This window comes from Molothrus ater, chromosome 10, assembly GCF_012460135.2.
Source record: "Molothrus ater isolate BHLD 08-10-18 breed brown headed cowbird chromosome 10, BPBGC_Mater_1.1, whole genome shotgun sequence".
NCBI classification, from domain to species: Eukaryota; Metazoa; Chordata; class Aves; order Passeriformes; family Icteridae; genus Molothrus; species Molothrus ater.
In genome coordinates, this window is record NC_050487.2 from 6,883,926 (window position 1) to 6,902,854 (window position 18,929).

An 18,929-nucleotide genomic window follows, 5' to 3' on the forward strand; every position below is an offset into this window, starting at 1 on the left:
TGTGTTAAGTGTTATTGATTAGCTAAAACAAAAAATATTGTCAAAAAGGTTATTATATCCATTCATCAGTAATAGCAGGACAGCTTGAGGCATTTTGGGGGAATTCCAGAAACACTCCCCTGGAAGAAGACCAAGCATGGAAAGCTTGAATCCATAAGAAAACTTGTTAGCAAACAGTTCTTTTAACAGGCATCCTGATGATGAAATTAACTGTAAAAAGAGTTAATTTCAATTAACTCAGGTGAACAGACAGATGTCATAGATAGCAAATCAATTTTTTATTGTCAAGATGAGATTTATTGAGAAATAACTTACCTGAGAAGTCTGTGAAACTTCCATCCCTCAAAGACTTTGTGATGATATTGTGGAGAGACTCTTACCGAATGTGTTTGGTAAAGTTGGTTCTGCCCTAGGATCTAAATTGTTTCAGACTTTTTGCCAAATTATGCTAGAATATCTGTGGATAGAAAAAAAAGTGAGTGCTGTGAAATAAACTTCTTTCGTGTATTTCTGCAACTCTCACTTAAAAGTTTGCTCTTAAGTTTGCCCACTTCCAGATGTTTTTCTGTTGCATCAGATTTAAGTAACTTTTGTCATTAGTTGGTGCTCCTTATAATAACAGCCAACACAAGGTGAATTTCCTTCATCTTTTCCTCACAGTGACTCCAATTCTTTGACTAGATCTGTAGATGCAGGGGGCTAAATCTGGGAGTGTCTGTTCCTGGATTAGTGGTCATTGGGTTCTGCTCTCCTGAGAACTGTTGTGGTTCTTTGCCATAGCATATTGCAAAACACTGGCATTTAAAACTGCAGTGTCCTGTCGAGGGGATGTGTTTGGCTGAAAAATAATTTATAAAAGACTTGTAAAATTGAGTATTTTCTTGTTCCCCTTCCCAGCCAGACTGACTGTCATGAGGCATTTTGCTTTTAAGCAGGAATGGAAAGGAGAGAATCATTTACCTTCTTGAGCTGTGGTGCACACTTCTAAAACAGCTGCTCTTATATATTTGCTCTAAAAAGGAAGTGATGGTGCAGAGTACAGCCAGCTTCTTGATAATTTGAATATTTTCAGCTGATGCTAGTCCGACATGTAGCATAAGATGTTGTCATTTCTGGTAGTCATCTTTTGTGTGTCAGGAACATTTGATAAAATAAGGATTGGTGTGTACTGCAGCAAATCCCGTTTCGGTAATAATAGTAATATGAAGACAAAATAAAAGCAGGAGCACATCTCAAAAATTATCAGTAGGAAGCACAGTTTCAAACAGGAGAGGTTGTTTTTATTATTCTGGAAAGGATGAATGGAGAAATTCACACTGGTGAGCTGTTTGCCTGCCTGTGGGACAGACAAGGACCAGAGCAGTGATATATGTTGCTTTCCCAGAAGGACTAAAGCTTGTGATATTTTACATCCTCTTGCAGTTGTCTCATGTCTGATTGACTGCATGAAGATCCCACTCTTGAAGCTTTGCTTTCATTGGTGTGGCTGTGAGTGTGAAGGCAGTGACATCAGAGCACTTAGAACTGTGATGAATAGCTAGCATTACGCTGGATGCAGCAAGGCTGCAAGAGGGAGTTAATTCAATGGATAATCAGCTATCACATGCTTGTCTCCTCTGCTGTAGAGACAAAAGTGCCCTGCTTTAGTAGACAAGTACGTCTTGGGAGTTATTTTTGTAGTGAATAGCTGTGGTAGGTTGCTTAGCTGTATCTATAATCCCTTAATTATAACCATTTTAATTCATCTGTAATCTGGCAGTGACCTGTATTCATTGCAAAATCAGTGCCTACTTTAAGCAGCATTGCCGTGTTTGTTACCTTGATTGGAATTATTGTTTCTTTCTGTAAGAGCTGATTGTTTTTCCCTCTTGATTTTTTCTTTCTCTTCTCTGTAGTTTACGCTTATTCCAGAAATTTGACACTTTCCGGATTCTAGTTTGTGGTGGGGACGGAAGTGTTGGCTGGGTTCTCTCTGAGATTGATAGCCTCAACCTTCACAAGCAGGTACCTGCCCCAAGAGCTTGGTTGGATGAAGGAATGAAGTAACAACAGCATGGGCTGAAGAGGACTTTCCTTGGTCATGCAGATGTCATTTGCCCCAGGACTGAAGCTGCTGAAAGCTTACTATAGCAGTGCTCTTGCACTAGTTTTGTGCAAGAAATGAATCCATAATGGATTAATTCTTCATGCCTGTCTCCAGTGTTCCTCCACAAGATCCAGCTTTTGGAGTTGCTCTGAGTACTCCTGCTCTATTGCCAGCAGAGACATGCTCTGAAAGGGCTGTGGTTAGGAAACTTGGGAGTTTCACATGGGTTATGCTCTGTTCCCTTTAATTCTCATGGTGTAGTAGCTGAGTCTTAGTGATTGGCAGAAACTTCACTGGGGTAGAGATATCATACAGTGTTTTGCCTGGGAACTGTTTGTGCTAATTTTACAGGAACACAATGGCACCACCTGATGGCTAAATATAAACCTCTAGGAGGTTTACTATATAGCAAGATGCTCCTTGAGGTGGTAGCTGTAAAATGCTCCTCTCTCAATTCACAACCAAAAGCAGAGGAGATTTTTCCTTAATTGTATGCTCTTCTGGCTGTTTTCCCCATCCAGTTACTTTCTCCCACCCTGGGATTAGCTGTTTCCCAGTGACTGGTGTGTTAAGGAAATCAGTCATCTTACTCATGGCTGTTCCTTACTTGTGTTTCCCCATTTGAATATCACTTTTGTTTTCCTTTTCTCTAATTCAGTGCCAGCTGGGAGTGCTGCCCTTGGGAACAGGGAATGACCTTGCTCGTGTTTTAGGCTGGGGTTCTGCTTGTGATGATGATACCCAGCTCCCACAGATCCTGGAGAAGCTGGAGAGGGCCAGTACCAAAATGCTGGACAGGTGAGTAACCATCACTAACATCATCTGCTCTTCAAGGTGAGGAGATCCTTCCAGGAGAACAGGGCAGTCCTGACTCTGTCAAGCTTCTGGACATCTTACTAATGCCAGATAACTTTTTGTCATTGATACTCTCTCACAAGAGAAGGTGGTCTGGCTTTCTGTGCTCTGCTGCAGAACAGTAGCAGGTGAAATTATCTGGGTTCTGGTGTCCTCTCTTCTGTCCTGGAGTCCTCATCATTTGAATTTGTCAGCCTTTGTACTAGTTTGAAAACAAACTTACATCATAACCTAAGACAGCCTTAAAGTCATGATTTTTTTTTAAGCAATTTTTTCTTTGTAAATCTAAACCAATTTATCTTAAGCTTGGCTGAGAAATGAAAGCCAAATGCAGAAGTGGATGTTAACCCTTGGTATTGACACCTCCTGTATATATCTTTGTACATGATACATAAGACTGTTTCATGTCTTTAGAGTTGTATCTTGGCATCTCTTATGTTGAATCAAGTAATACCAATGGAATTTTTGTGGAGAGGGAAGAAGTAGAGATGTTCCCTGTGCTTGTTCGTAATGTCATCCTTTCTTCTTCCCCAGTTCAGCCCTTCTGTATTTCTGCTGCCACCCTGTGGCTTCTTTATATCAATGATGGCTCCACAGAGTGCAGTTTGTTCTGCTTTGAGGTTCTAACCTGTTACATTTGGAAAACAGAGGAAATTATCTGCATTGTAGTGACAAGTATGGTTTTCAACAGGTGGAGCATCATGGTGTATGAAACCAAACTCCCTCGCCAGGCCTCCACTTCCACAGTCACTGAAGATTGCAGTGAGAATTCAGAGGTACCTCTCAGGAGGGGCAGGGGACTGGAGCACCAGCCTTGGAGCGCACGAGATGGGAGGCAGCGGCTGAGCTCCAGAGCTGAGCCATGGGTGTAGCCAGAGCTGCAAAGATCTGGGGCTTTAAGTCAGTGAAGTATCATGGAGAAAGATGGAGGTTGGGTTACCAGAGTCAACAACCATCATGAGGGATGAGGAGAAGATACTTTGGAATGGAATGGAAAGGAAATTACTGGCTTTTATTTGCTTCATGATGTCAAGTTGTTGAAATAGTGGCAAACTGCGTAGCAGTCGTGAAGACCCCCAGTGCTTTTAGATTTGCAGTTGATCTGAGACTCTGAGAACTGCTGATGATTTGTAGGTTCAGAATTAGTTTCTTCATCAGATTCAGGTCTTCAGTGAGTGACAGAGCACTGGCTGTGGAACTTTTTCACGGCAAAAAGAGTCTGTAGAGTTATAGGTACTCTTAGAGGAGCCAGGATTTCACAGCATATGTTGTAATGCTGGGAAGCAGCACCCCAGTGTTTCTTTCTCATGGTCAACAGGTGCAGAAGATTCTTTGCTATGAAGATTCTGTGGCTGCCCATTTGTCCAAAATTTTGACTTCCGACCAACACTCAGTGGTGATCTCCTCAGCCAAGTGAGTAGTTAGAGGACAACTGCACTAAATTGCACTGTGAAAAATCTGTAACAACCCTTACATGATTTTGTTTTCCTCCTTTGTCTAGAGTACTTTGTGAGACAGTGAAGGATTTTGTGGCTCGAGTAGGGAAAGCCTATGAGAAGGCAACAGAAAGCTCAGAGGAGTCAGAGGTCATGGCCAGGAAGGTAAAATTTGAAAATATGTTTGGGTTTCTACTTCTGAAGTGTAAAACTGGTCTGTTTTCAGAGAACTGGGATAACAGCAGTTCAGTTATCACTATAAGAAATGAGCTATCCAGGCAACTGTTAGTTCTACTCAAATGTTGTTCTTCTTCATGTAGTGCTCTGTCCTGAAGGAGAAGCTGGACTCATTGCTGAAGACACTGAATGATGAATCTCAAGCATCTTCCTCTCTGCCCAACCCTCCTCCCACCATTGCAGAGGAGACAGAGGATGGGGATGGGTCGGGCAGTGCTGGTGACTCCTCAAGTGAGCTCTCGGTGGGCTCGGCCTGCACTGCACGGCCCCAGATATTCCGTCCCCGAGAGCAGCTCATGCTGAGAGCCAACAGCTTGAAAAAAGCCATTCGCCAGATAATAGAGCATGCAGAGAAAGGTAACAGTCAGGACTCCTGCTTGTCACTTCCTACAGCCTATTAACAAGTATAAATTTCCTTTATTCTGGGGGCAGCAGGCTTCTTTATTGAAAGCAGCTTTCCTGAGCTAGAGAAGCTATTCAGTAACTCTGGCCGTTTAGTTTCAGTGTCATCTCTGCCAAGCCCACCTTCTGGAAACATTGCTTGGTAAATGAGTCTGAAGTTCAAGGTATGTTCTCTCCAGCGGGCTGATTTAGGAAGTTCCTACCCTCCCACACTGCTAATTTGCATTTCCTGCCTGTCCCCACCCATACCACAATTGTGTCAATGCAGCTCTTTGTGTGGCCTTGCTGTAAAACAGATCTGAAAATACTTGGGAAGAAGGGATTTTAACTATTTTAACATTGTTTTAATCTCTTTATAGCAGAGCCCAGGAAAACATTGCTGTGGTACAACTGCAGGAGAGGGCAGGAACTTCTTAAATGAGCTTTGTCCCTGGGAAAAAACTTACAGTACTGTACTTTGGTGCAAGTCAGTTCTGTTCTGATGTTAACTTCTTAGGCAGGTGACCCTCTTCTTCAAGTCTTGACCCTTGTCTGTCCCCAGGCACACACCCCCAATGCTCCAAGTTTCTTTTCCTTTGAAAGGCATCAGTCTCCAAATGTTAGTCATAAAGTCGGGGGTTAACTGAGACCAAAGGAAGTCCTTAACAGATTGTTACTGGAGATAAAAGCATTGAAGTTGCAGATGTAACATCCATACACACCCAAGTGTGCACTCTGAACTACTGTGTAGTTACAAATCATTGCAATGTTGCTTGGATTTCCAGCACTGCAGCATTGTGTACAACATTTGCTGAGTGAATAGTGAAAGTCCAGCAAACAGTCTGCTTCTGGTGCAGTAGGAGGCCTTGACCTCACTGCTCCCTCACTTTACTGCTGCTTACCAGCAATTTGATGTTTGTGAAGTTCTGTTGGAGCCCAGGCAATTTGCTTCATTCAGCCAGAAGTGTTCCTGTTTTTTTCTGCACAAGTGAGTTGGATTGCTTCATGGGCAGTTCTGATGAGCTACAGGGTCAGCACAAGGGAGAGACTGGAAGAAGGGGGTGAGCTGTGTAGGCAGTGAGCTGGTAGAGCAGCTGAGGGCATTCAGAGCTGGGCCCTGGCAGGGGCTGTTGGGGAGGAAAAGACCTGTTGATTGCTTGCAGAGGAATTTTTGATTTCTTTAGGCAGCATGCTAGCGTTTAAACCTTACAGGCTCTCAAGCAAACTCCAGTTACATTTCAGATGTATTTGTTCAGCTTTTCCAAACTGTTTTTCTTCTTCCAGAGTGTGCAATCTGATTCTTTCCTCTGATTATATTGGTTTTTACTGACTGCTCTTTGCTTCCTTTTTGATTATATGTGTCTAGTCCCCTTTTCAAGTGCCTTATGTTATTGCATCACTACAGATGAAGCAAACAGGAAATTCTTTAATCATTTCATGTCTGTTGGGTTAGAATTCCTGGCAACATCTAAGTGCAAATAAATGGAAGCCTATCACCTTAGCACAGTTTGCATCTCAGGATGCCTGAGTACCTGTGGCATTAAAAATAGACACTTCTATTTAGAGCCTCACTGCTAAAGAGCTCAGCAAAGTAAACAAAGAGGCTAAGCCAACCTGGTTCCAAAAGCTCTCCAGAGCAGAGCTGAGACAAATGATAAAGGAGAGCTTTGTGTTATTCCTGTTCTTTCCTTTAAGGAATCAGGACATTAGAGTCCCAACCTGTCACTGTTTACATGAGTGGGAGATACTCCTTGCCAGACGAGCAGTGAGGCACTCACCTGCTTTATCTCTTCATACAGCTGTAGATGAGCAGAACGCCCAGACCCAGGAACAAGAGGGCTTCCTCCTTAGTCTCTCAGCCTCTGAGGAAGGCAAGGAGCTGAGGAATGAGGATAAGATCTCCATGCAGTCATCACACAGCAGCAGCTATGGAGTGTCCAAGGGGAGGAGCCAGAGGAAAGGTACTGCTCTGGGGCTGCCACCGTGCAGGTCTTGCCTGTGTATTGCAATTCTGTTAGTTATAAAAAGGGAAGGAGGTGTTATGTGTATTACCTTTTGTGTTCTACTCAAATTTTTGCATGATTGCTCTTCAGGCCTTGCACATTTCTGTGTTCTAGCCTATGCATTATACACCCATTTTTTGCTGCATCTCTCATGGCTGGTCCATGATGTTAACATATGAAAGCCTGGGATTCAGAAATTTCCTTGTACCTTAGCCAGTAATCTGGGTTCTCTTGGCTTTCAGTGCTTGGACAAGGACAGTCTTGAGCACTTTCCTTGTCATCCTTTGCAGATAACAGAGAACAGCAGCCAGTTTGCTTTAATAACTGTGTTATGTGAGTAATTTGTTAGAGGTCCCTAATCACTGCTGATACATATGGAACTTCCCTGAGTATTGATTTGGAGCCAAATACCCTATCTGTTGTGCTGCTGGCACCAGCTTTTTCTCATCTCCATTTCTAATATTTTTCTTGTGGCATTTTGATACTTCCAGTCTGTGGGTTTTCCAGCAGCACATATGTGACATCTCTGTCTCTTAATGACTGGTTCTGTCAATTCTTTGTTTTCTGGGGGCTCAAGTGTTTTGCTGTTGAGTCTTACCTAACCCAGTCTTGCTGCTTGGCCTGTGTTGATCTGAATCACAGCACTATGTTTGTCAATAGCCAAGTTTGTGTTGTGTTTTACAGCCTCTAAGTCTCCTTGTGAAAGACTAATAAACAAAGGAAGTTTGTCACTGGGCAGCTCTGCATCTCTTCCTCCCCAGACAGGAAGCCGGGACAACTTGCCAATGCTGAACACAAAAATCCTCTACCCAAGTAAGTGTAACACCCACCACTTCCCACCTGAGGCAGCCAACTGGAGCATGGGTGAGTGCAGCACAGGCTGCAGTCCCCATGAGAAAACATGAAATTGTCCTGCCAGATGCCCTTTTGTGCAAGGTCAACCATGAGAGAAATCTCTTTGTGGATGACTGCAAGTGGAGGCTTGGAATGAGCTGTAGTAGTTTCCAGTTTCTAGCTAAGACTTTAGACATAGATTTTTATTAATGTCATGAAGGGACAGAATTTAGATGCCAATTGCAAGGGGATATTTATTTCAAAGTAACCATGAGAAGGGGGAAATGATGCTGTTGAGAAAGGTTTCTGAAGAATGGCAGCCATAGGTTGGGAGCAGCAGTTCCTTTATATGAAGGCTGAAATGACTGGAAGTGCACAGACCCAGCAGAATTCCCACCTCCCACATGATGTAGCAGCTTCTCCCCATCACTGTAGCAGTATCTTTCTTTCTCCTCACCCAAATTACTTGTTCAAATTACTCCTTCTGGAAGCAAGTAGTTTCCTTTCTCTCTGACAAACCTACTGTTTGTGGGTCACCAGTTAATAATTTAAAAAGCAGGAGACAGTAATTCTTGAACAACTTGGATCATAGCTTCAGTCCCGCTCCTTTCTCTCTGTTCACTGTATCAGGGATATCTCTTGTCTCACCCTGGAACAAAAAAGCTGCTGCAGAGAGAACTCCTATTTCTCTTTTCCATGTTTCTGTACAGCTGTGCTGCTAGCCTTAGGCAGTATACTGTCAGTCAGAAACCCTCCAGGCAGCCCCAGAAATCCTTCTCCTTGTCAAAAGAACTGACCTCTGCAGTGACAGAAAGCAGTAATGCTATTTGCTTTCTTCACAAATGACAGGAAAGAATGTATCAACTCTTGTTATCTTGTCTTTGAGATTGAAGTTACCTGTTTTCTGCTTATTATTAGTCATGCTCTTCTCCATGGTCAATTTTCCTACAGATATCCGTGCTGGCATGTCAGGTTCTTTGCCTGGGAGCTCAGTCATTAGCCGATTGTTGATCCATGCTGATCCCTTTAACTCTGAGCCTGAAAATCTGTGAGTATGCTCAGGAGCTGGAAGGGAGGGGAGTGGGTGTTTGCAAACGGACCTCAGCAGAGAGGCGGATTCCTTTATGGACCAAAGTAATGGACTGCAACAGCCTGGAGTTACATAAATGGATCCATATGCTGGATTCTAGAGCTTAAGGATCAGCTTATGGAGTTACACATGTCCTGACACACATCTGACACAACTGAGCTTGGTGGTCATTTCCAATCTAAATGATTCTGTGTGAGATATGCACCAAATGGTACTGAGACTTATGAGTGGAAGTTTTGTTCTTCTCTTTGGCAGTGAATGTTACACTGAGAAGTGTGTCATGAATAATTACTTTGGAATTGGACTGGATGCAAAGATTTCTTTGGACTTCAACAACAAACGTGATGAGCACCCAGAGAAATGCAGGTGGGTTTGGATCAAACCTTTGGATTGATGCCAGAAGTGACTGAACCACTTCATGCTTCTGTGTGGTGAAGCTGATTGTGTACACTGTGCTGAATAGGTGTGTTGTCTATATAATGCTCCTTCAAGGCTTGAAATCATGATGGAAGAGATAAGTTACTGATTTATTACTGATTCATTATGCTATAAGGTATTTAAGTTGCTACATTGGTGCAGATTTAGCATGTTGGTTCTATTTATGTCATCTCACAGATTTTTCTCCTGGGCTTGCTATTTAGCTGTGAGAGAAGCACATCTCAATTCTAAATGCAGCAGAGGCTGGTTTTGGCATTGATCCTGACCCAATAAAAACCACAGTTTTGGCCTTTTGAATACCTGAGCAACTACAGGATGCTTTGTGATGCTTGGGATTTGCTATATTTGCTGTATATGAGCTAATACAGCTGAGCACTGTTGATGTCCTGGTGTATGAGATGGACAAGTTCTGTGCCAGGGCAGTCTCTGTATGTTTCTGGTAGTGTCTATTACTCATGCTTGATTCCTACCTGATGTTTATTTAAAGGGAAGTAGTTTCCTAGCGCAGTGACCACTTGGAGCAATTGACCCTTTTGGAAGCAAGCACCTTTGTTGTTTAGGATGTAGCAGGTACCATTTCAGTGTGAAGGTTTTATTCCTTCTTAGTGAAAGGGTAAATGTCTGTGCTGACTTTTTCCTATTTTGTTTGCCCCCTTAGAAGTCGTACTAAGAACATGATGTGGTATGGAGTATTGGGGACCAAGGAGCTGCTGCACAGAACATATAAGAACCTGGAGCAGAAGGTCTTGCTGGAGGTGAGGAATTAGCATGCTCTTCTGTTCCTAAGATTGGGATGCATAATTCCATCTCCTTCAGGCACTGTGATTTTTGGCATGGTGATTTGGCTTGGTGATATTTGCCTGCCTGAAACAACGTACTTGGCTATGTGTGACCCTGAGGTAACTAAAAGTGGCTTTTCCTGATTTTGGAGCATAACTTGTATTCTAAGCCCATAAGGGAAGAAGTATCATGCTGCCGGAAAGTATTTGCTGTTCCCAATGCATTGTTCAGCGTGTTTAAGATTGTTATGTTCCATGTGGTATCTCACATGAACACATCATTTTAGATGGTGGGTGCAGTGGAAAGCTCTGAATTTAACTGTGCTATAATGTGTATCCAACTGGAAAAGAAATACTTTTGTATAGGTCATGCACAGGTAACTTGCAGGAGAAGACCCTCATCACATGGATGTTTCAGGAGTTTTATTCCACTTGCTTGAGAAATTAATCAAGAGGCTTTGCCAAGCCTCTCAGGTGTGCCCTGTTACAGGAAAAGAAGCAAAGTATCTCTCTAAAATCCATGTCTGCCAGAAGATGTGTGGCTCATGAGGCTTGAGTGGATACCTTCTACTCTTGTAGGCCAAGAACGAACAGGAAGAAGCCTGAATTAATGTATTACTAAGATGGTGCTGGCTGTTTTCTGTTCACAGAGCATATGCTCTGGCAGGAGGGTCTCTCTCCTGCTGGGCTGAGATAGTGTTGCCTTCATTTCTGTGCAGTGCGATGGGAGGCCAATCCCTCTGCCCAGTCTCCAGGGGATTGCTGTACTCAACATTCCCAGCTATGCAGGAGGCACCAACTTTTGGGGGGGAACCAAGGAGGATGATGTGAGTATTCTCTAAGACCATACAGCAAATGTTTCTGCTTACTGTTACTTTTGAGGTCACAGCCTCTGAAAATATGCTTGGAAGAATAGGGAAGAATGCCTGTCTGCATGCACTTTCTGTTGGATGTTGCTGAGGTACTGAAATCCAGCCTTGAGCAGCTTTCATACCCAGGCAGTCTCTAAGGATTCAGAAGAAATACCACCAGAGCATTTGGATCTGCAGAAAGTTCTTTAGGCTGACCTTGTCCCCACAGTGAAGTAAAGCCCCTTGACAGCAAAGGCAGCTAGATTCACTCAGAAACATTGTATTCTTTAGAAATTTTTTTGGGTGCCTACCCTCAAAAGAATAATTATTGCCTTGTGGCCTACAGCCTTCATGTCTGAATTATACTTTAGCCATTGGAAGCCTCCTTTTTCTCACTTCTAGCTCATTCCAGATCTTCACCTTCTAGCCTTGTTGTTAATTTTGTACAGATTAAAGAGCACAATTAAAAGCCACCCCCAGGTTGGGACCAATAGGGGGTAAGGGAAACCACTCCAAGAGAGCTGTGCCTCAGCTGAATTCTCTCTCCCTTGTATGTGGCAGACATTTACAGCCCCTTCCTTCGATGACAAGATTTTGGAGGTGGTAGCTGTGTTTGGGAGCATGCAGATGGCAGTGTCACGTGTGATAAACCTCCAGCATCACCGGATTGCACAGGTATCAGCTGCTTTTGTGAGCTCTTCCTGCCTGCCCCCTCTCCAGCTGATGACTTTGTAAAGCCCTTCTTTCTGTGTGCTCTGGCCCATGGAAAGAGCATCCACAGGGCTGGAAATGGACATGCTCAGGGGCAGTTTGAGTATGGAATTGTTTGCTAGCATTCATTTTAGTAGGAGCTAGACCAACAACTCAAATACAGATTAGTCCAAAGACAAAGCAGGTGTTCCCTGCTGCTCAGGGGTGAGGTGTGTCCTGCTCCCTAGACATGTGTGCCTCAAGTAGCTAAAAAGCTACAGCACCTGGGGAGGGGCTTTGGAAGGACAGAGCATGGCTTGTGCTTTTGGAAAATCAGCATCTTAGAGCTTTTCTGACCCAGTCACTCTTTGCAGTGCCGGACAGTAAAGATAGCGATCCTTGGAGAAGAGGGAGTTCCCGTGCAAGTGGATGGAGAAGCCTGGATCCAGCCTCCAGGTTACATTTGGATTGTTCATAAGAACAGGGCACAGACCCTCACCCGAGACAGGGTAAGAGCATCCTGAATTGTCTGTGCAGTACACATGTGTTTTGATGTCCCATATTTCTGGAGAGCATGGAAAAGGCCACATGTGAACATTATCTTTGTGAATGCAAGAAGTATATTTTATTACACATTTGGGAAAGAATGTGATTAAACTTGCATTCACCACTTGGGAAATGTCATAAATAAGGTTTTTTATACAAGCTTATTTTACTTCCTTTTCTAGGTGCCTTGTGACAGTGTTTCTTAACATGCTTGCATGCTGTTTTTTCCACAGGATACCTGCTGTGCCAAGTGCTGTGGATTGTCTAGATTCAGACGGTCAATGTTTTAATTTGTCATTATTGTTCAGTATCTGGCTTCGTTGACCATGTTAAACAGTGTCTTATGCCTTGTTTAGAAGTGTATGTCAGTCTCATCTCATCATTTTCAAATATATCTGATGAGTACCAGCAGATAAGGAAGCCTCCTTGCTCTTTTGCTGTATGATTGAGCAGTGGTCAGACAGAGGAAAGGATAAAGACCCTGCTGTGGCCCAGACACACTTTGAGTCCTCCCAGCTCTGTGACTGTCCATGCATAAACAGTTCAGTTGAGAGCAGCTCTTCATACTTTCCAGCACAACACTCCTTTAGCCACTTCCAGAGCAAATCAAAGTCCTCCTCAAAGGGACTCACCTGCTGAATCACAAGAAGAAGGAGCACAACAAAGGGAAAAAGGGAAAGCAGCCTGATTACAGGTCTGAGGCACGTTGCCTAGCAAGGGAGTTACAAAGATGACAAACAAAGGTGGGCATACAAAGCCCCTGTCATGGTAGGACAGGGCACCAGAGACCTCTTAACTGGGAGAGCAGTGGGTATTGATCATAGAACCACAGATTGGTTTGGGTTGGAAGGGACTTTAAAGGTTATCTAGTCCAAGCCCCCCTGCCTTGGGGAGAGACACCTTGCACTACACCAGGTTGCTTAAAGCCCCATCCAGCCTGTGGTCTAAATATTGCCAGAGATGGGGCATCCACCACTTGTCTGGGCAACTTGTGCCAGTGTTTCATCCCCTCAGGGTATAAATTCCTTCCTTGTATCTAGCTGAATCTGTCCTCTTTTGAGTTCAAAGAGTGTCCTGTCAGCTCTAATGTGAATGTTGTGGAGAGGAGACAGGAATAGTGCACACAAGCTTTTGTGAAGGGCAAGAGAGCTTCTGCAGCATCACACTGACACTTGGAGGGAGAGTGACTGAGGAGATAGCACAGAGAGCAAGAGAGAACAGGATTGCTGCTATAAAGGTAAAGGGAAGGAAAAAAGGAGAGGCAGCCTATGTGTGGGCATGGTGGGAAAGGTGACATGAAGCACAAGAGATAGAGAGGACAGGGTAGTCCCTTGTGAGTGTGCTATGTGTTGGGCCATCAGAAACCACAGCTGTGATTGTGCCAGCCCATTCCTAATTGCCTGCCGACTTGGTTTTGCAGTCATGGAATTGCCACTGAGGAAGAGGTTCCAGTTTTGCAGTTGCACACTCAACTTTGTCTCAACCTACCCTTGTTTTTCCTGCTGTCCTTTTAAAGGTCACTGCATACCCCTTCTTTCACAGAGCAAACCTGTCCTATCCAGTTGAAGTGGATTTCATGCATATGATACTGTACCTTTAGTAACATTTTTCAAATGTGATTTGGGATATATAGTTTCCTAAACTGAAGATGGAAACACTCAAATTGCCTTATTTGTTTGGCCTCATCTGGACCACTAAAGAGTCCATCAGCAAGAGGGAGATCAGCAGGTAGCTGACAGAGCCTGACAGAGCCTGGTTTTCCAGTATCAGAGGCAGTAGGGGAAGGGAGTGCTTTACCACAGGGCTCCATAGTTTTCATTCTCATCACATTCAGTATGAATCCTTCTACACTGGATCTGTTTTGCTTTTTCCCACACCACTGCCTGCTGCCCACAGGAATATCAGTAAGGTTTCAGATGTGTCAGGTCCTAGCTCTGAGTTCAGATGCTTGGCCCACCAGTTCCTAGGGAAGCCCAGTTTACTCTCAGTAAGGAAGAGCCTTGAACATTTTTAATTTCATGCTCTGAAGTGTCACAGTAATACTGAGGTGTGTAAAGGTGATACATCTGCTCAAAGAAAAGGCTGCCACCAGTAGAGAATTGTTGGGTTTTTTTTAGACTGGCCCTCAGAACTATGTAGTAATTTTGACTAAAACTATGCTTGAGCAGAAATCCAGCCAAGGCAAGCATATGGCATGGAAAACTTCATCCCAGCCAGCTACTTAGCAAAGCTATAAGCAACTTAACTGCTGGGCTCTGCAGTGAAAAGTGCCTGTACCAGATCTACATATTTTACAGGCATAGGCACAGTCACTGGGTTTTTATAGAAGCTTTACAAGGTACCTTATAGTTTGCTTCCTGTGTTTTTAGGCATTTGAGAGCACCCTGAAGTCTTGGGAAGACAAACAGAAGTGTGAGTTGTCACGACCCTCCTCTTTCTCTCTGCAACCAGAGATCATGTCTGAAGAAGAATCCACCCAGATCATCCAGTTTGGTCAAGCTGCAGGTGCTCTGATCCACAGGTGTGTCTCAACTTGCTGTTGGTGAATAGAGCCTCCTTTAGGGCTTGGAGTTCTTATCCTGCTTCCTGTTCTGGAGATGTTTCTGTTCATCAGATGTTCTGGCCTGTGTCACTGAGAGTAGCATCATTCATTGTTCAGAGTCCCAGCTAAACAAGGATTAAAGCTAGATAAGATTTCTTAGGTCATTTTGAACAAAATATGTACTTTCATGAGCAAACATGGATCCTTTAATCCTGAAAGAACCTGTTGCCTTTGAATATAAAGTAGTTTTTTCAGAAAAGAAACAAAAGCCTCTCAAGGAGCTCAGGTGACAGCTGGGTTGTTGTAACCCTGATGCCTCGCAGAAATTTTTGTACAATGCCCAGAATGTATGCTTAACTGCTCATCCTTTAGTCAGGCCTTCCATTGGGCTTCTGAGAGAAAACTCCCAGTCATTAGAGAAGGTTGCTGTAAGTGCAGCTAGCTGCCTTTCACATCACTCTGGTCAGACTGAAATGTCTGGGTTGTATTTCAAACTGATCTCAGTTTGTGTGCAAAATGTTGTGCCTGTGAGAGAGCTGCATTTCCTTGCCTGTGCATGCTCAGTGTGGCAGGAGAACTGCCCTGCTTTGCCGGAGGCTGTGCCCCTGCTGTGATCCCAGCTCGGCTCATCACTTGGATGGGTGTTTAAATGGGATACCCAGTCAGGAGAGATCTCCTGATTTGAACATATACAGTCTGATATGCTGATGCTATCTGCAATTCTCTCTTTAGCATTCGGGAAATAGCTCAATCCTATCAGGACATGGAACAGGAGCTTGCCCATGCTGTCAATGCCAGCTCCAAGTCTATGGACAAAGTCTACGCTAAATCCAAGTCTACAGAGGTACTGCACTCACTTGGCATCTCCCATTTTGTCCTTGCTCCAGAGCTCTTTTTTTTCCATTCTAGCTGACCAAAAGTAGGCCTTGCTAGTCTAAGACTTCTTCGTTTTGACTGCTCAGACCTGTGCACTTCCAAGCTTAACTTGTACATGAATTGCTTCCCTGCAGGGTCTGAACTGCAGCCTTGTAGTAGAGATGGTGAATAATGTCAAAGCCCTGCACAATGAGACAGAGCTGCTGCTGGCAGGCAAGATGGCACTGGTAAGGAGCACAAAGCAGGAGGAAAAAGCAGCCTCTCACTTCCTCTCCTCGCCTCCTGTTGCCTTGCCCTAGCATTTTGCTGGTCTTGGACTCTGTAAGTCAATTTAGATGTTATCATCCAGGAATCATTTGCTACAGAAAATTTTGCTACATGGGTGTGCTGTGGAGCTTGGAGCTCAAAAAAGATAAGAATTGTTAACTTGGTCTGGGCAGAGTATCTGCTCTGCACTTCCTTTCAAAGGAACTGCTTTGTTTGCTAGGAATTTCAAGGCAAGGGTCTAGTTGTGTGTTTTACCATGAGGCTTTTAACTCTGCCTTTCTTCTATTCCTGATCCAGCAATTAGATCCTCCACAGAAGGAGCAGCTCCAGGCAGCCCTGGCAGACATGGACCTCCAGCTGAGGAAACTGGCAGACATCCCTTGGCTGTGGCAGCTCATGGAGCCCGTGTGATGAGGAGGTGAGGAGACCAAGGCTATTTTTCCCTAGCTGTTCTCTTTTTCCCTAGTTGGCTCTGTGTGTTTGACTTCCTGTTACTATATGACTGATATGAGAAAAAATTATTAAGAAAGAAACTTGACTCCCTAGGGCCAAAGAAAGTAATCTCCTGCCAAGATCCTTTGCGTAACATGGGATCAACTTTCTCTGCTTCCTTTTCTGTCTTGATCAGAATGAGTTTTGGATTTTTTTTTTCCTTTCTTTACAAGATCATGGAGCTGAGCTTGTTGCTCTTAGTCCATTCGAATCAGTTTATGTGTGCTTGATTTTGCCCTTCTGTTCTTGCAGAACCAGATGCTGGATTATTCTAAACGCAGCCGCAGTGGCAAATTCCGCCTGGTGACCAAGTTTAAAAAGGAGAAGAACAACAAAAATAAGGAGACTCACAGTAGCATGGGATTGCCGGGTACCAAGTCTGCTCATTCATTGTGTCTTTTTGTCACATCAGTGTGGTCACACCACTACCTGTTCTCAGTCTGTTTCCTCACACATCCTCTCCTTCTGTTTCACCTGCATCTGCCTCTTCTTGCAGGTCTAGTCAATCTTTTTCATGTGGCAAACAGCTTATTGGTCCCTTCTGAATCATGGTCCCCCTGTACCATGCCAACATTCCTGAGCAGGAACAGGAAGTACCCTCTGAAGAACTCTCCCCAACACTGTGCAGATTTTCACGGATATTTCAGAGGTTGCTTAGGAAAGTGAATTTGAGGATTTTGCCATTTTAAGTATAAAAATGACTGCGGAGCCCAAGTCCCCGTAACTCCAGTCTTTTCACTGCTTGTTCTCTATGATACAGTAAATGATATTTTTCTCATTGATTCACCTTCAGGCTTTAATCAAGTTTCATGTCTGATTGGCTGGAGATCAGCATCATCGCAGGTGTTCCCTGATCTTTAATCCTATTGGTCAGTAGATAAAAACTGGCCACAAATCAACAAATTGCCATTTAAGACACTTTCTCTCTAAATTGGTCTAGTTGATTTTTGGTTTATGCTCTCCTTATGAAGGCTTTCTTCCAAAATTCAGAAGTATGACCTGTTCTGTTGGCTCTTGGGTTCTGTCCTCTGCCATGGAGTTGTGGGTACAGTCTCCTGTCTGACAGGCTAGTGTTCATTCACTGCCTCCCAAAACTTGGAAATTTTATTATTCTCTTATTTAGAGACTGCAAGAAGGTGGAAGTCGAAACTCTTCCTTTCTCCCTCAGACAAGGGGGAGAGAGGTTGCCATTTTGTTTACTGGGTGCAAGTGATTGTACATAATAATGTGCAAATATGTGCTGTGATTCTCCATAATATATTTTACGAATCTGTTGTTTTGTACACGGAATTTGCACAATTAATTTACTGTTCTTAAACATGGGGGTAAACTTGAAAAAAGTAATCCCTATCAAAAGATATGCCATCTCATCAAAAAAATATGCACTTCCTCCTGGCTCTACTGCAGCAGGCCTCTCTTAAGAGAACTCTCTTACCTTTTTTTGCCCTGCCTCCTTCATTTGAGATTGAAGGTTGTGCTGCCCTCCCCTTAGTTACAGGCTGTGGTCCTGCTTGCCCTCCTCCTCTGGCACTGAGTGCTGTGGTGTCCTCATCTCTCCCTGTCTCCTGGGATTCTGGGTACTCAATGCACTCCTGCTTTTCCATCTCTAACAGTTCACCTCTGGGGGACGGAGGAGGTTGCGGCGTGGCTTGAGCACCTCAGTCTTTGTGAGTATAAGGATATCTTCATCCGCCATGACGTCCGGGGCTCTGAGCTCCTGCACCTTGAACGGAGGGACCTCAAGGTACTTTCACGGTCGGCTCATGAGAAATAGCCAGCTGCATCTGCATGACCTCCTGTGCTGAATGTGCTTGGAAGTGGTCTGCCTGCTGTTCATTCCAGGTGCCTTGGCAAGATGAACAGGTTCACTACAGCCTCGTTTTATTTTCTCACCGTTTTGGGTCACCTGGTTTTTAATGGCAGGGAGGTAGAAGAGCTGGTTGAGGGACGAGCTGTCCAGTTCTGCCACAGCTTCCTGGAGATGTGGTACAGTCCAGCACACAGATTGCCAATAGTGTTCTTGAGAGTCTCTGATTTTAGTGAGGGAAGTTTGTCTCAGCTACTGAACCATCTTTGCAGAAGGTGCTGTAATTGGGAAGATTTGGTTCTTACCGTGCAGTGACTGGACAAATGAATCATCATACTTCTTTGTTACAAGAAAAAGTGATTGTCCACTTTGATGAGGCTTATGGATGGAGGGAATCTTTTTTGAGAGGGCTTAGTAGCCACATTGCACAACTTTTCATCTCCTCACCAGGAGACATTGTTTCTACTGAGAGAAATTGAATGTGGTGGTTCGCGTGTGCAAGAGACTTGTGTCGTCATTCTGGTGACTTGCATAGAGCAGGAAAACAGGTTTTTTTGAAGTAGTGTGTGGCATTTGTTTGATGCCCCTTGAACCTTTATTTATCATTTTTACCATCTTTCCATGGTGAGGTTTGCTGTAACCTGTGTAACTGACCCCTCTGCATGTCATCCACCTACAGCCTGTGTTTGTTGCATGGTACCCAGCTATCAGATGTGACT

At 43.9% G+C, this 18,929-nt stretch overlaps 1 protein-coding gene across 1 annotated transcript in view; it reads left to right on the forward strand.

Annotated features, from left to right (window-relative positions):
- The window catches only part of DGKD (diacylglycerol kinase delta), a 58,462-nt gene that overhangs the window by 34,946 nt on the left and 4,587 nt on the right, over positions 1 to 18,929 (forward strand). The window contains 21 exon segments of the mRNA XM_036388494.2: positions 1,896 to 2,004; positions 2,745 to 2,884; positions 3,633 to 3,717; positions 4,260 to 4,354; positions 4,443 to 4,542; positions 4,698 to 4,971; positions 6,795 to 6,956; positions 7,683 to 7,811; positions 8,784 to 8,880; positions 9,178 to 9,288; positions 10,019 to 10,115; positions 10,859 to 10,966; positions 11,552 to 11,665; positions 12,055 to 12,189; positions 14,596 to 14,747; positions 15,501 to 15,612; positions 15,779 to 15,871; positions 16,209 to 16,313; positions 16,315 to 16,329; positions 16,656 to 16,773; positions 18,017 to 18,147. Of these exon segments, the coding sequence (XP_036244387.2) occupies positions 1,896 to 2,004; positions 2,745 to 2,884; positions 3,633 to 3,717; positions 4,260 to 4,354; positions 4,443 to 4,542; positions 4,698 to 4,971; positions 6,795 to 6,956; positions 7,683 to 7,811; positions 8,784 to 8,880; positions 9,178 to 9,288; positions 10,019 to 10,115; positions 10,859 to 10,966; positions 11,552 to 11,665; positions 12,055 to 12,189; positions 14,596 to 14,747; positions 15,501 to 15,612; positions 15,779 to 15,871; positions 16,209 to 16,313; positions 16,315 to 16,329; positions 16,656 to 16,773; positions 18,017 to 18,147 (2,482 nt within the window).